At 27.9% G+C, this 16,915-nt stretch overlaps 1 protein-coding gene across 1 annotated transcript in view; it reads right to left on the reverse strand.

Moving 5' to 3' along the window:
- Positions 1-12,193: 12,193 nt before the first annotated feature.
- LOC135963711 (E3 ubiquitin-protein ligase RNF181 homolog) overlaps positions 12,194-16,915 on the reverse strand; it is a 99,170-nt gene continuing 94,448 nt past the window's right edge. The window contains exons 3-4 of the mRNA XM_065515668.1: positions 12,634-12,965; positions 12,194-12,574 (exon numbers count right to left, since the gene is read on the reverse strand). Of these exons, the coding sequence (XP_065371740.1) occupies positions 12,440-12,574; positions 12,634-12,942 (444 nt within the window). The 5' untranslated portion in view covers positions 12,943-12,965 and the 3' untranslated portion in view covers positions 12,194-12,439. The remainder of the gene's footprint in view (positions 12,575-12,633; positions 12,966-16,915) is intronic.

The raw sequence follows: 16,915 nt of genomic DNA on the forward strand, positions 1-16,915 counted from the left end.
ATCTTCTTTACCTACATCAGTACGAATACACTAATTTACGATGTATTTGTTTTTCAGGACTGAAAAGCTTTTAAAACTTCTACTTCACTACTTTTCCGAAAGTTTTCAATCAATATTGTCTATTTAATTTTTGATGATTAATAGTTATACGTTAGATATTTCGATAATTTTATATTTTTTTCATTTCACAAGTCCTAAAACTAATTCAACTTTGAAAACTGTCCAAAATTAAACGCAATAGAGAGATCAGCGGAAACTTTAGAAATGAAACATAAATATAAAATGCAATTAGAAGAGTGAAACGTTATGGAAACTAAGTCCAATGTTGATAACTGAGGGGTAAACGCATTTTGTTCGCTTTTTTTTGGCGTTTTTGGTAAAAAGCATCCTTTTAGCACAACTAATGAAATTTTGAAACCCAGCTATGCGATTATTTTAATTTTACATTAAAAACAGCTCAGCGACTTATTTTCTAGATGATTTTATAGGCTGAGTCGATTTTTAAGTGTTTTTTTTTGTAAATTTAACAATGTTTACTGTCGTTTTTACATTATTTCACGCTGTTTTATAATAGCACTGAAATCAACCGGTATTGGGTAGTCTCCTTTTATAATTCAGAAATTGAAAGGCAGACATTTTTCTTATTGTCCTTTGAACTAACTTAAAATTGTGTACTACACACTCTAGTTCTTCAACCCTTCGCCAACAGACTTCGTGTATCTCCCTTTCTATTTCCGGGTTGTAAAATGGGACGTACTAAATAAATAATAGTGATAATATTATTTAATACATTATCGCTTTGATACATATAAGTTGTATTGTATTATTATTAAAACCACGTATTTTTCACAAGATATGGTAAAAAGTTTATAAAAAATCGAAAATAATCGGAAAGTCGATTTAATAAAAAAGTCGGAAAGCGGACCTTTTAAAACTCAAAAAAGTCGAAAAGTCGACTTTTTGTTTCATCTATAGAACCCTAATTAGTTCCACAACTACGTAGTTCTAGAATGCATGCTTGTATCCAATACTCGTTCTAGTTAGACGTTCGCTTTGTTTCAAAACCATGAGTACTCGTTCTAACTTTACCGAGCCTGGTCACGTTATTTGGCAATGTTCTGAAAACAGTTCTTAATCAATTATTTTTGTTGGAAAGTGTCATCCACGGAACTATTTCTATAGAAGCTTTAGATAGCAATCACACCATAGGAACTGTTCAAGAATTAGTTTATAGAAGAAGTTGAGGGATTTATATTATTCTTTGGTTAAATTATAGAATTAGCTTAGAAAGACCTTCAGCCTGTTTACAGAACAGAAACAGTCTATTATATTTACCGAAATAGCATTTAAAAAACGTTCATTTATATTTACACGAAGAATACCAAGGTCTATTAATAAGGTCTGTGCAACTCTACAACAATTCAAAAACAAAAAGAAAAACAGGCATTTTGTTTGTGTAAAACTATACTGAACTTGTCAAAAACATTACCAAAATTTTAATTTTATTTTCAACAACATACATTTATTTTTTTAGATATATGATTTTTTATTAATTTTTTATGTTTTTAATTTATTTTTTCCGTTTTCAATTTGTTCACTACACTTTTTCTTATTTTTTTATGTTTTTAATTTATTTTTTCAGTTTTCAATTTTGTCACGAAACGTTAGAAAAGTAAACAAATTTGAAAAAAATACAATGGCGCTCTAAAATGTAAATAAATTTTGACAAACACAGTATGTAAACACAAAGGGACAAAAAATTATCAGCTGTTTAGTTGCACAGACCTTATTAATAGACCTTGAAGAATACTGTTGGAAAAGTTTTCGAAAATAAGGATACGTTTTCCTATTTATATATTACCGGTTCATTCATATAATTCCTAACGATCCATATTATTTAATTTTTATTTAATTTGAATTGTTTTAAAAATAAATTTGTTATTTTCCAAAAAAATGTTTTTAAATCCGTAAAAAGTTGACTTTTCGACCATTTTAAATTTTTGAATAGTCGACTTTTGCGGACAATTGATATAAGAACACTAATTTAGTTTTTCGAATATAATTATGTTGGGAAAATATTCGATAGTTGTTTCTGAATAATATTTGCCAATATTGCTTTTGACAAAAATAGAAGCTGCTCCTCTGTTAAATGCAACATTGTATATTTAGTTCCTTAACTCGCGTTTCTTTTACGGTCTAGAGAAAATTTTAGACAACTGTTGAAATTTCCGGTTCGTGTTTTAAAGAAAAATGCTATTCAATATATGAGTAATATAAATTTAAATTGAAAAAAGTAGAAAATCTTTAAAAAAAAGAAAACGAAATATTTTGTAGAGGCCAAGTACATACAGTTACGAACAAGAAAATAGCAGTGCCACTAGGAAATTTTTTTGAAACGCCGTACGTGTTTAAAAATTTTTAACATATAATTTTGGTTATACCCATAATAGGTCATTAATCGAAAATTAATTTTAATGTTAAAAAATAAGGAAAATCTTTTCCATATATTAAAAAAATAACAGAAACTGGGAACTGGACCATCGAAATATCGTCAGAATCATCAAATGCAATCCATTTAATCTGTCAAGCAAATAAAAACGGAATGAAATTTAGAAGTTATTGATATGACAGTAAGGAGATGATTTCTAGATGCAAACTTCACAGAACGAAGTCCAAGGAAAAGGGCACTATTAACAAAAATACATAGTGGAACTTGTTTGGAGTACGCTGAATGCCGAATGGTATGCAAGCAAATATCGCCATATTTTGTGAACTGGTGGGTCTAAACTGGTTTTATTTGGAAGTTCAGGCTGTAGTCAATATATTCGACGTCCACTATCTTATGCATGTCAAACACAGTACACTGTGAAAAAAGTGAAAAATATTTCAAAATTTCGTGGTACTGCTATTATCTTGTTCGCAACTGTATGTACATACAGTGACTCAAACGCAAAATCGGACAAGAGTTTGTCTAATATAAATGTGTTCTAAACATAAAAGGATGTGCCAAACAAATTTTGTTCGCTTCTATTTACACTCCACATACATATATCTCTAAAAAATAACAAAAACTAAAATTTGCATAATTAAAACTGTAAACTTTTGCATAAAAACCAAAATAACTCAATTTCATGCGCCAAACACAAAATCGGACAGAGTAAAATAGGTATTCAAAAGTGTGCGATAAATATTTAGTTGCATATCATTTGTTGTCTCGAATGACCTGTAATCGCTTTTGAATCGATTTCACCATGTTTTGACATACTTCCGACTGTATTGAGATCCATGCTTCCAGTAAGGACTCTTTTATCTGAACTAACATGTTAAATTTTATTTGATGCACTCTCCTCTGTGTAGATTCTACACAGAGTTGAAATCTAAATCAACAGGGTAGTGGCTAAAGTCTAATTCAACTGCTTAATAATTTTTGGTCTTCCCTAGCTGTAGATGGGAATTAGATGCCATTCGCAAATATGAACAATTTTGCAAAAGTGAACTGGCCTGGTTTTAATTAGTTCATATTATCGCGAGTGCACTGTATATACATATGTATCTTGAAGCTTTATTAAAACCACTACTTAATGTTTCCAAGCCGTTATTTTTACTTCCAATAATTTCATCGCTGCATTTCCTACTTAAAACAACTCTGTTAGTGATAAATGCAACTTTGTTTTTTTTAGTTATTTTACGCGCTTTTTCCGTCCGGTCTGTTTTTCTAGTGAATATTTAAGAAAATTGTTGATATTTCCGGTTTTAATAGAATATATAGTGTGATATATAAAGAAAAATATAATTTAAGTTATATTTTATACGGGTAATATGAAATAATAGTGAAATTTGCAGAAAATAATAATAAAATTGTTTTTTTTAAAGTGGACACAAATATTATGTGTAAAAATGAAGCCTTGTACAACATATGTGTAAGCAAAAGCTTTTATAACATTTAGTTGTGGCGACCTAATGAGAAAGTTCTGTTACATACAGTGTTGCCACCAATAAAATTATAAACTACACATGCCTCATGCCTAAATTACACATACGGGAAAAAATTACACATCTAAATAAATTTTCGTGATTTCAATAGGAGAAATGGTCTAAAATTGTCATGAATATAAAAGGTTTGTCACAGTGGACTCTGGGATGTTTGGACCAAATACGATCAATTTATTGTCAATGGACAATTTTCACTTGCGGTGATTTTAATTTAACCAGGAATTGGATATATGAGGGGTTAAATCAATCAAATATGTCAATCCCAAATACGCTTTTAACAAATATTAATCAATGTTCATTCGGAGATTGTTCCATTGGAAATTGTTACATTTCTATTAAAAATTTAACAATATTTAAAAAATAGCACACTGTTTGCTTTCGAATTTTAATTTATTCCTAATTTATATTAAGTGCTTTGAAATCAGTTTTTTGTTTAAAAATTATAGCTCTGATCATTTTTCTTCCCAGTAAATACTTTACCAGTAAAATCTTGTAACGTTTATATTTTTAAAATTTGTAGTTATAAATTTGAAATAAAGCTTCCAAAATAGTAAGTCAATTTTATTGTTTATTATTTAAAACACAAACCGGAAACCAGACAGACAATAGCATAAACACAAAACAGTTCTTACGGGTATAAAAAATAACTAGTAACAATTTGTAAATAAATTTTTCTCCCACAAATTCCTACGTTCTTGTTTTTTTCTCTTAAGATTGGCTAACGTTACCCCGAAATATTCAAATATTCAGTTAAAGAACATTGTAGAAAGTACACCACAGATGGCGTATGTATTAGAAAGCTCTAGAATATACGAACTTTGACAGTTAAAGAGCAATCTAGAGTGCAGATGGCAGTGTTATAAATAGTGGCAGGGGTTGCAGTAGTGAGTGAGTTTATCAGAGACGCTTTTCGAATAAACATCAACTGAGTGCTGTGTTCGTCTGTATTTCTGCGAATTTATAAACGTGTATAAAAAAACCATCGAGTGACTATTTAATTCTGTTGTTGAACATTTTAAATAAATAAAGAGTTGTTACAATTTTTAAACTATAAACGGCTTTTATTTGCAATCAAAAGTATCCGGTTTATTTAAAGGAAATAAACCAACGTTTTGAAAAGGTTAAAACGTAACAATATGAATACTTTTAGAGATACTGGATTTTTATTAACTAAAATAGAGGATATTGCTACTATCCCTCATATAAATGTACATATTTATTTCAATCGGTTTTGAAATCTGAACAATCTATAATTCATTCATTCAATTAAAATCTAAAATATAGATAAAAGACATACATTTACAATATATTTTGGATATAATTGGAATTTAAAATTACACATGAATTACACATTCACTCAATTACACATGGGCTACACATCCAAGTTAAAATTACACACAATATGTGTAATTACACATGAAGTGGCAACACTGGTTACATAACATACATTATCGTAATGTTTAGCTAGTTGCTTTGTGCTCATTTTATTTATTTTAGTAGAAGAGAGAGAAATTTTTATAAAATTAGGCCTATTTGTGTTATTTGATAAATTTATAAATTGTTTATGCATATGGGGGATAGTCTGTTGTTAAAAACAAAAATTATGTAGGTAATTTTGTATTGTATGTCTACACTCTTCTACAAACATTCATACTTGTTTGTGTATCAAAGCGTTACTAGCATTAAATTAGAGCCTTATAAGTTTAACATAAAGTGTTAACATTAACACACATTATCTCGCATTGTTTATATATTTCTTACTCATTTTCTGTACAAATATCTGCTAACGAAAAACAATACATACTGATTAATTGTTAAACTAGAACTTTAACCTAATAAAGCATTCTAAAGTGAAGCTTTACTACCTACTATTTCAAGCCCTTTAATTTGATTTCCTTAAATCTCTGCAGCACCTGCTAATGCAACTCGGTTAATGTTAAATTAAACATAACATTTTTAGTTCTTTTACGCGCGTTTTCCGTCTGGTCTGTTTTTCTAGTGAATATTTAAGAAAATGGTTAAAATTCCCGGTATTTAGAGTGATATATAAAGAAAACCATAATTTAAGTTGTATTTTATACGGGTAATATGAAATAATTGTTAAAGTGGGAGAAAATTCGAAAAAATTGCAGTTTAAAGTCGACACAAAGATTTTGTGAAAAAAAGAAGCAAAAGCTTTTATAACATTTAATAGTGGAGCCCCAATTTTAACATGAGGCAGTTCTGTTACTTAACATACAATATTGTTGTGTTATGTTAGTTATTAATTATTTGATAATTTCTTTAAAAAAATAATTCAATTTCATTTATGTTTTTTAATTTTTCAATAAAACAGTAATTCAACGGGTTTTTACGGGTCATATGAAATAATAGTGAATGTTTAAAAATTGAGAGGAAATTCGGTGTTTAAAAAAGTTAAACATTTTATAGAAAGGACTGAAGTTATATTTAAGCTTGTACATATGTATGTATAGAGTACCTAGGTTTAACATAAAATGTTAAATTAACAGTTTGTTAATTTAACACATTTCTGGTTTCTTTAAGCTTATTTAGTGTTCAGTAGTGCGATTCACTAACTTTTATAACGATAATCGTATCGTTAAAAAAAATATAACGAACATTTATCGAATTTGCTATTCAGTAACATTTTTAACGACATTCGCTGTCGGTTGAAGTCAGCTGTTACTTTATGCAGTTTTTCTTTCGTTGTGTTAGCGACAATAATTTAAGTTGTGTTTATTTAATCGATAAAGTGTATTTGCAATTTTTTCTTCGTCATCTTCATCTTTTGTAGCTGGAACTATCGTAAAAATAATGAAAACACATTTTTGTTTACTTAACTTATTAATATTTACAATAAAATATAAAAAATATGGGAATTTGACGATTATAGTACGATGCGATGTCCCAAAAGTAATCCTTTACATTTTGGCAGGAAATAAGTTGTTTTGTTAGTAGAATTATTTATAAAATTATGTATTTACTAAAAAAAAATAAATAAAAAATGCAAGTCGCAGCCAAGTGTCGAACCAACAACCTTCCGATTGCTAGTCAACTTTGTACTCACTACACCACTGGTTAATTATTTCATTATGTGTCAAATAATGGTTTTCTACTTTTCGCTTATTTTGATATTTTGTAGACAGAGATGTTATATCTTCAACAATCGTTAAAAATAAATTACTGAATCACACTATCGTTACTGCAAGCGATTATTTATGTCGATAAACATTACGATTGTCGGTTCGTTAAAAGTTAGTGAATCGCACTACAGGTATAGACAACTAGAACTTTATCTTCAAAAGCTTTCTAACTCCACTTTTTCACGTCCTTATTTTTACTTCCACTAATTTCATCTTTGCAACTCCTACTTAAAACAAATCTGTTAATGTTAAATGAAATATTGCATTTTAGTTATTTTACGCGCGTTTTCCGACCTGGTCTGTTTTTCTAGTGAATATTTAGGAAAATTGTTGATATTTCCGGTTTTAATAGAATATATAGTGTGATATATAAAGAAAAATATAATTTAGGTTGTATTTTAAACGGGTAATATGAAATAAAAGTGAAAGTGGGAGAAAATAAGTACATACATACATAAATATTATATTGTGTTTTAAAGTAGATACAAATAATTGTGGAAAAAAAGATACATCTGTGTAAGCAAAAGCTTTAATAACATTTAATTATAAAGTCACAATTTTAACATGAGACAGCAATGTTAACTTAACATACATTAATGTAATGTTTTGTTAGTAGCTTTTTGCTCATTTTATATATTTTATTAGAAGAGAGAGATATTTTTATAAAATTAGGCTATTTTTGTGTATAAAATATTAATGTCATTATTTATTAGCTGATCTGGTTTATTTACATAGTGTCTTTTCATAAACAATAAACAAATAAATTCTGTAGGTAATTTTTTATTGTATGTCTACTCTCATTTACAAACATTCATACACATTTGTGTATCAAAGCTTTTATAACATTAAATCAGAGCCTTATATGTTTAACATAAAATGTTAACATTAATTAACACATTATTTCGCATTGTTTATTTATTTTTTACTTATTTCCTGTTAACGTACAATATCGTAATGTTTTGTTAGTTACATTTTTCTCATTTCCTTTAATTTCATTAAAATAATGAAAATTTCTTTTATATACAATTATCAAATACATATTAAGCTAATTCACAAGGTGTCCTAATTTCAGAAGTACTAAAATAATAACATGAAAAAATAAAGACTGTTGTGAACAACCCCTCATAACTAAGTGTGCTATTTCAAATCTAAATCAACATTTTCTGTTACAATGCCAAGTGAGAAAACTAAAATAATAATTATTTTCTATAGCGTCCATTAAATATTATTCTGCAACAAATAAAAACAATAAAAACAAAACCAATAAAAACAAAAACAATAAAAACGAAAACAAATAAAAATTTTGTTCAAAAAATAATTGTAAACAAACACAGCTGATTATCTGAGACCTGTGTCGAACACTTTTATCGGCGAAAAATGGTATGGCGGTTTTGCTTAATTTTTCGAGACTAGAACTTTTTGAATGCGATCCCGAATATTATCAGCGACTCGACGGCTCGGCGTATGCGGCTAGTAGGGGTTCGGCGCAGGTCTCTGCTGGTTGGTTACGACAGCTCAATAAACATAGCTTACAAAGTAGTAATAGTTTAGGACATTTTTTGCTTGAATAGCAACAATAACAATTTTAAACCATTGTGAAATATTAGAACATTATGACAATATGACATGATAAGAGACCTTGTGAATTGACCAATTACCTTTATAGTTATAACAATATGAAATACACCTATATTTTTCAAAATTCGTATAAAATGATGAAAATATCGTAATAAATAAAGTCTACGGGCGGTTATTGGAGTATAAATATAATTTAAAATAATACATAATCTTCAAGGAACAATAAAGTGATATTGAGAACTTTAGAATTCGTTAGCGTTTCGTGAGTGCTAAAATAAAATTAAGTCAGGAACAGATATTAATAAAGAAAATAATAAAAAAAACTTTAGCAAGTGTGGTTAAAAATTTGAAATTGTTAATAAATAACATGCCGCGGAATATAGTAATAGAAAATATTTAATAAAATAATATCAATTACAAATTATAAATAAATTAAACGTCGAGTGATAATAATAATTATTTAAAATTAAATATAAATGATAATGAAAGTGTTAATAACAAAATAAATAACATAAATTAATAAAAAACGTCGCGCGTTTTAAGTATAATTTATTAAAAAAAACATATGAGCAAAATAATAAGGACAAACATAAATTGCTTCAACAAATACATATGTATAATTTAAAGGTTTTTATAGTTTAATTTTCCTATCATTTATTTTTTTTTGTATTTTATGAGCTATATTCAATTTTTAACAGTTTCAATATTTAAATTTTAAGAGTTTACTTTTAATTTAATCACCAATGGCAAGCTTTTGCTGATATCACTAGGTATAATTTCCGGCCATTTAAACATTTCATCTGTCCGTCATAATTTCTTTTTCGCTCAGCGACAGTTGTATTCAACAGGCATTCAAAATTCAGTACTATTATTTTTACAGTACTTTTTCTTATACAAATCATTTATATCAGTTTACAAATTTAATTCTTTCCGTTATCTACATATAAATTTGTAAAACATTATATCTATTACATCCGGAGTTTGCCTTTAAGACTTATTTTTAACGGCAATGGCCCAGATATTTCAAAACAAAGCTCATGTTTAGAAGTATTGTACTTTTCGTGTTTGGCTAAGTGATACAGATATTAAAAAATCTGCTTTATACGGGTTCTATCTGACAATTTTTGAATTTGAAATTGAAAAATTAAAAAATATATAGCTAGAGAGATGTTTTTTGTATATCTCAACTAATAGATTCCATAAATTACCTTTTTTGAAAATTCTAAAATATTTTTAAAAGCGTTATAGATTTGTTCATATTTGTATTGCCCGTATGTTTATATCAAATAAATAATTAAGAGAAAAAATATAATTTCAAATCATTTGTGCAAATTATTTAAGGTAAGTTTTTTAAATTTAGTATCTAATAACTTCTAACACCCTGTAACAATTTTTATATTTTTTCATGGAATACTTTTTTCAAAAATATGACAAATTGAAATTAAATTCTTATTTAAGAATATTTTTTAATGAAATTTTACAGTTGTGTACATACATACATACATATGTACATATCGATGGCTTAATATAAAAAAGGCGTAACTAATTTTTTTTTCAAAAATTGTTTTTTAAATAACTTCATTAAAATAAAAGAAATTTTAAATGAGAAATAAAATGTGATGTCTCTTCTTATTAAAAATAGCATTAAAACTTTTTTGTGTCTAAAATTTCATGGATTTTATTAAGTTTTTTCCATTTCCTGTAAAGTAACAAAAAATCGAGTTACGCCTTTTTTATATTAAGCCATCGATATATAGAATTTTCTATTGGAAATGGAAAACTAAACACAAATTTTGAAATTTGTAATCAGGAATCCCGCAATTCATAAGAGATAATTGATAGTTTTTTGTAGCGCTCGAAAAGGAGATTCTGTATATGTAATTTTTTTGAAAACAGTACACAAGCGAAGAAATATGATCGTTTTAAAAATTGAACATACCCGAGGTGTCCAAATTTGGAGACCCCTGGGTGCGCCCCTAGTGGGCCCATGAGGTCAAAACTTAAACTCCACAACACATCTTCTTTGCGCATGTCAAATTTCATTCAAATCGGATTAAGGGTTTAGAAGTTATAAATTTATTTCCCTCTTTTTTATACCCTTCACCTTCGTGAGAAGGGTATATATAAGTTTGTCATTCCGTTTGTAATTTCAGTAAAATCGGTCCCCAAAAGGACAACTTCGATTTTTGACCTATATCTGGATTACTAAGTCATTAATATAGACAATATGGATATCTAATGATAGATATTTCAAAGACCTTTGCAACGACGTACATATATAAGACCATAGTAAGTTGGACCTACAATGGGTCAAAATCGGAATATTTTTTAACCCGAATGTTTTTTTTTCACCAAAAAAATTTTTTGTTTTTAAAATTAAAAAAAATTTTAAATTTAAATAATTCAAAAATTTAAATTTTAAAACAAAAAATTAAAAAAACAACTTTGGAGTAAAAATATTAATTTTGTTTTCATGTCACATTTCGATCCACCGGCTCTGCATACTTTTTCAAATGACTTTCAGCCCAATTATGATTAAAAATTCCCCGGAAGTTTTTTCCCTTTTCTCATTTTTCCTATTCAAATTCAATGGGGAAAAACTGCCGGGGAACAAACTCCCGCGGAATTTTTTATTCATAATTGGGCTGTTTAGCTTTCCTTTGATAATATCTTAGTATTGTTCTATTGGCCAAAGTGGGGACATAGGTTTTATAGATTTTTATATTCACCCCTATCGCGAATCAACATTTCACATGTAATATTTTCCCTTTTCCTTTTCTCGTTCATCAACTTTGTTCACGTGAAAAAAATTCCCCTTGTTGTGAAATTTTTAGATGGAATTTTGTAAACAATAAACAGCTGTTACGAACAAAATCAACTATTGTGAATGTAAAGTTCATCATGATATTCCCGATAGCAATTTTCCCTTCGAGGGAAATGGATATTTCATGGGAACAAAATTCCACATGTTATTGCCGATAGGGGTGATTAAGTCGATCTGATTTCTTTGATACCAATCCATTGCAGCATCTAAATAAAATCGGGCCAACACGTTACTGAAGAGTGGTGATGTCTAATAAAAGGCATCAACTTTTCATCAGCTTTTCACTACAATTTTGATATTTAATTACATGATAGTTTTATATTTGTTAGTTAAATCAAGCTTAACACGCTCTTAAGTTAAACCCGAAACGTATTTTAGACGTATTTTAACCAAAAATTGTGTTTTTCACTAATCATTAAGGCAATTTAATTAAATTTTGTGTAAAATAGTTATCATTTTGAAAGTCTAACTTATGCATAAATTATGACGTATAATGGATATACATTTTATGCAACTTATTTAGGACCTACAATAGAAATATCAAGAGAAACACGATGATTTGTAACAGTACAAAAACTTTAATTTGTAGGTATTTATTTCAATTATTGTCAGCAATATACTTACTTTTGGCTATTAACTTCATGAAATTAAAGAATTTTAATTACCATAACTTTTATTTTGTTAATTTATTAAAATTTTTTGCTTGATACTAATATGGATTTTTATTCCAATTCTTAATTATTCCACCTCAACATTTACACCATGATTTACACCATATTAATTTGAACAAAATCTAAAGCCTACTTTTAGGCTTAAAAAAATAAAATATAAATTTCGTTAATATACACACACATCCCATTATTGCAAAATAAAAACTTAATTATTAAAAAAAATAAACTAATTAAGAAAACATAGAGTCCAATAAGTTATTTTGTCTTTGCCGGCGATTTGACTCATCCTGACGATAACGTCTTAATTCCTCATAAACCTCATCATCAGTTTCCAGCTCATAGCGGCACATGGGGCAGGAGTTGGCCTGTAAAAGATTGTTATAAATTCCTGTAAATAAACACTGTATTGTTCTTCTATCATTACCTTTTTCAGCCACAATAATAAACACTCCTCGTGAAACTCATGTTTACAGGGTAAAATCGTATATTTTTCACCATTTTCTGCGGGTTGTTTGCACACCGCACACTCCAATGTCTCCTTGTCGTCATCGATGGTGATCTCATGTACTGGCAGCTTGGCAATGGCTTGTTTTGAGGCTTCAGGTACTTCAATTTCCATATCGATGCCATGCATTATGGCTAATACTTGTAGACGTTTATAGTTACGTTCAAAATCGTTGGCGCCTTCCGGTCCAGTGGGCGTATAACCCAATTCTTCAAAGTAGTCAGACATGTTGGGATGGGATTGTTGATGTTCTATGGAGAGTAAACATGCGATGTGGAGTTAGAAAGTGTGCTTTGAATTAAGTATGAATAATGATATATAATATAGTATTTGAGTTTTTGTGATCTTTTAAATAGAATCCCAAAGAGCATTTTTAATGGAATTCAAGCTTTGAGTCGATCGGTATAATTTAAGGCGGGTGTTGAACTAATATTTGTGGGCGTTACAAACATCAGAAGGAACTCATACAGCCCAATTATGAATAAAAAATTCCGCGGGAGTTTGTTCCCCGGGAGTTTTTTCCCATTGAATTTGAATAGGAAAAATGAGAAAAGGGAAAAAACTCTCGGGGAATTTTTATTCATAATTGGGCTGATAATAACCTCCCCTCTACCCAGCAGTTAAGCAAGTAGTCAATGTATACCTTATAGACAGTATTTGTCACCAATGTAATCATAAGTAATCTATTCGAGAGTTGTCGGATAAAGGTTTGTTTACAGTCATTCGGGTATTGGACTGTATATTGATATCTTTTTAACTGACTATTTGATGTCAATTAGCACCCATAAATGTTAAAATAATAGTTATGTGGCTGATCAAGTATTCAGTTAGGTAACAGAATAAATAGTCACGTAGCTAGTTATGTAACTAGTTGTCAACCTAAATGATATGTAAAAACACTAGTTCGCGACAGTCCCCTAGAATTGCTAGTTATAGTGGTGTAGGATATAAATATTACCATACTTCTCTATTATTTAATACATGAAATAAAACACAACACAGATTTCTTTAGTTCTTTGCAGTTTTCTCAGCTATTTCCAAAAAGGCTTTATTGTTTAATTTTTCATCGAACTGTTTCTTTTCTCTTAAACTGTAAAATTATGACAATACAATAGGCTAGACTATAATTTACTGACAATTCACTTTTAATTAATTCCATACATTGGGTTTAAGGTATGTTAACTAAACTTAAATTAAACTAAGTTTAAACACAAACATTTTAAAAATGTTCAAAGATTTCATAAAGAATTTAAAATATTTTAAATGATTAATACAGTTTACAATTAAAACTTAAAGTAATTTATAAAAGAATTTCAAAATGATTCTACAATTAGATATTCACTTAATTTTATTTATTTATTTTTAAATAAATATCTTTAATAACAGTGGTAGTTAATAACAGCAAATTTAAATCTAAAATTATTTCAACTTTTTAACAGTTAAAAACCTTTATGTTTGTTGAAACTATAATTAAGAAACCATTGTTTAATCAGTTCTATAAAATCTGCAATTAAACCGCCACTGCTTACTTAAACCTTAAAATCTTCTTGCTTAGTTTAAACCCTGTTTAATGTCCTCAGTTTAATTAACTGCCTTTATTTCTGTGTGTTTGTTTGAGTTCAAATGTTCTTAATGGCCTAAAAAGTTGTTTTTTTTCCTTTCACTAAAAGCAATTACAAAAGAATCTTACGTTTATTTCATTTTTATTTAAAGCCAAAATTACAAATAAGTTAAAGGTGTGATTGTGTTTAAGGTATGTGTGGGTGTTTAATTTAATTTATAATAAAATTAAATCAACTTAAATACTAATTAAATACAACTAAAACTTTTGCGGAAAAAGTTTCTTTAATTTAAATATGAAAATAATGTTTGTTTAAGTTTTAAATACATATTAATATTTATAGTATGTTGTTTATAATTTAAAAAGAAACAAATAAGCTGGCATTAGGTATTTTTTTTTCTTGTATTAAATTTAATAGTATTTCTTTTAATAAATCATTTTCTAAACTCTTAAACGTGAAAATAATCAGCCCTGTTCGAGAAAACACGTATTGAGTTGTCTAAAAGTCTAAAATTTTAAAAATACATATCGAGGGCCTATATTCAAAACCCTCTATCTTGAAAAACACAACTTTTCAGGAGAGCAAAAAAACTGTTTTTTTCGCGTATTACTTGAGTTTCGAAAAACTATATTGAGGATTAATAATTAGTTTCTTAACAAATAATCAGCTGTCTTGAGAAAATACGTTTTGCGTTTCAGTAAAGGATAGCATAACCAAATAACTAAAATATTTTGAAACTGATTGATTATTATTCAACTCGGATAGTAACGGTATACATATTTACTAAAAGTATTTAGTTTTAAAGAAAATCAGGTATGTTCTGCAAATCACATTTTATAAAAGTGGTTTGAAATCACATAAAAGGTGTTCTGAGCACATAATTTTGTGATTTTAAAACGTTCAACAAAGTCACTAATGTTTTCAAATCACTTGGTTATTTCTGCGGCTATTGCATGGAAAATATTAAAATAAATTATTTAAATAAATTAAACAATATGTCCTTTATTAATTTTCTTATAGAATTACTTGTTTTATTAAAAAAACACTTAAAATTTAATAAAAATCTAGAGACACCTTTTCTGCTGTAAAAAGTTTATTTGCTTTTGTGATTTCTTTTGTGGTTTCAGGTTTGTTTTCAGTTGTCAGCTGTTTATGATTTTCGAAAATACATGGAAGCTTGCCAGACTAAAATTTTTTAATGTCTGTCTAAAATATGTTCAATATCTTTAAATTAATTATAGAATTCGTCATAAAATTTATAATATTTGTTAGATTATATTATAAGTTATCAATATGCGTTAAGTTTTTTGCGCAAATTGGAAAAAAAAATGCAACAAAGTTGAAGCAAGTGGTAACCAAAAGCAATTGTGTACTGTGGCAGCTTTGCTGTTTTGTTTTCTTTTTGACATAGTGGTTGAGCTTGCGCCATAGTTTTTGCAAAATGTTTATAAAATGTAATTCCATTCTTTTTAATTCAATTAAAGATATAACAGAAGCTCCAGGCATTTTTTTATTTTCACTTTAATATTTCTACAAAATTATTTGCAAAACAAAACATTTAAAATAAACGAATCAGCTGTTTTCTTGTGCTTTCGAAAATTTAAAATCACACCGAAAAATACAATAACAGTGTGATTTACAGAACAGGCACAAATCACACGTGTGATTTTAAAACGGTATGTGATTTGAAATCACGTGGATTACAGAACATACCTGAATATTAAGATTTTTTCCAAAGATAGATAGGCACATTTCTTAAAAAAGCCTTTTTTATGTGAGTTCAACAACTAAAAGCTGCTTAGGGAGTTTAGCTAATCCAGAAGTTTCCGAAGATGTTCTCAAAGGTAAAATAAAAAGACTAAAAGACACAACATTTGATAAATTTTGAAAATAATTGTACGATTTCCCACACAAATTGATGTTGTAAAAATGTTCCTAAAATTGTATACACTGTAAACATAATTTGAGTTTAAATTCAAAATAATTACGTTCGAATAGCCTTAAATCCATGCATTAATTCGACCGTAATTTGTTTCAAAATTCTATTTAACATTTTCTCCGACTTTTTCTAATGTCGGCCCCATATCATCATTCAGTAATTTAGAGAATTTCTTAGGACTTTTAAAGTACAGCAAAATAAAGTGGACCGGTTTAAAAAAAATCTAAAATTTTTATTTTTTATGAAACAATTCTAAGAAAAGTTAGCCATACTTTACTTATGCATTTGGGAAATCAAAAATTAATAATACTTGTAATTTAGCATATTTTTCTTTTAAAGAATGTAATACAATTTAAAAATTCCATGTATCATCTCCTGTTTTAAATATTGTAATTAATAATAAGGTCTTATACATTTCGTATTTCTGATATTTTTATTATTCTTTAAAAATCGTGCAATTATAAATTTGTAATTGTAATGTTCGAAAAACAAATCTTTCGAATTTATATGTATTATATTTTATCCTGGATTTCAATTCGAAATTTCTGAAATAAAGTACTTTAGAAATAAAATTGGGGACTTCAGAAATATAATTACAAATTTAGGATATACAATTGCATATGCTGTAGCATTTAATTTTATGCTTAGAAACTACATAAAACAAGTAAGAAAGTATGGTCGGTCAAGCCCGACCATATAA

The sequence above is a fragment of the Calliphora vicina genome, chromosome 1 (genome assembly GCF_958450345.1).
Source record: "Calliphora vicina chromosome 1, idCalVici1.1, whole genome shotgun sequence".
NCBI lineage: Eukaryota > Metazoa > Arthropoda > Insecta > Diptera > Calliphoridae > Calliphora > Calliphora vicina.